This window comes from Acanthisitta chloris, unplaced genomic scaffold, assembly GCF_000695815.1.
Source record: "Acanthisitta chloris isolate BGI_N310 unplaced genomic scaffold, ASM69581v1 scaffold30903, whole genome shotgun sequence".
NCBI classification, from domain to species: Eukaryota; Metazoa; Chordata; class Aves; order Passeriformes; family Acanthisittidae; genus Acanthisitta; species Acanthisitta chloris.
In genome coordinates, this window is record NW_008667022.1 from 1 (window position 1) to 488 (window position 488).

The 488-nt window shown below is 63.1% G+C and overlaps 1 protein-coding gene across 1 annotated transcript in view; it reads left to right on the forward strand.

Moving 5' to 3' along the window:
- Nucleotides 1-274: 274 nt before the first annotated feature.
- The window catches only part of UNC93B1 (unc-93 homolog B1 (C. elegans)), a 2,855-nt gene continuing 2,641 nt past the window's right edge, over nt 275-488 (forward strand). The window contains exons 1-2 of the mRNA XM_009072357.1: nt 275-358; nt 436-485. Coding sequence (XP_009070605.1) covers nt 275-358; nt 436-485 — 134 coding nt within the window. The remainder of the gene's footprint in view (nt 359-435; nt 486-488) is intronic.

Consider the following 488-nt stretch of genomic DNA (forward strand, 5'->3'; position numbering starts at 1 on the left):
GTGCATCTCTGGGGGTGCAAAGCACAGGGTGCAGGGTCTGGATGTAGGGGGTGCAAGGGCTGGGGGTGCAAAGCACATGGGTGCAGGTCTGAAGGTGCAGGACACAAGGGTGCAGGGTCTGGGGGTGCAAAGCACAAAGGTGCAGGGGCTGGATGTAGGGGTGCAAGGCCTGGGGGTGCAAAGCACATGAATGAAGATCTGGGGGTACAGGGCTTGGGGTGCCAGCAAGGTCTCCCCCACCCTGACACCACCCAGGCCCCCCCCAGAAGCAGTGATGGAGAAAGACCTCGACTGCTCCCAGGATGGAGCCAAGACGGTGCCGTGCGTCAGGCTGAGCACTGAGGGGACAGAGACACAGGTGAGGCTGGGGGGGACATCTGGGGGCTGGGCCTGTGGTGGCCATCCCCCAGGGCTGACAGGTGGGCTCACCCACAGCTGGACGATTTTGTGGGTGCTCACCCCGACTACAATGAGGAGGAGGAGGAGCA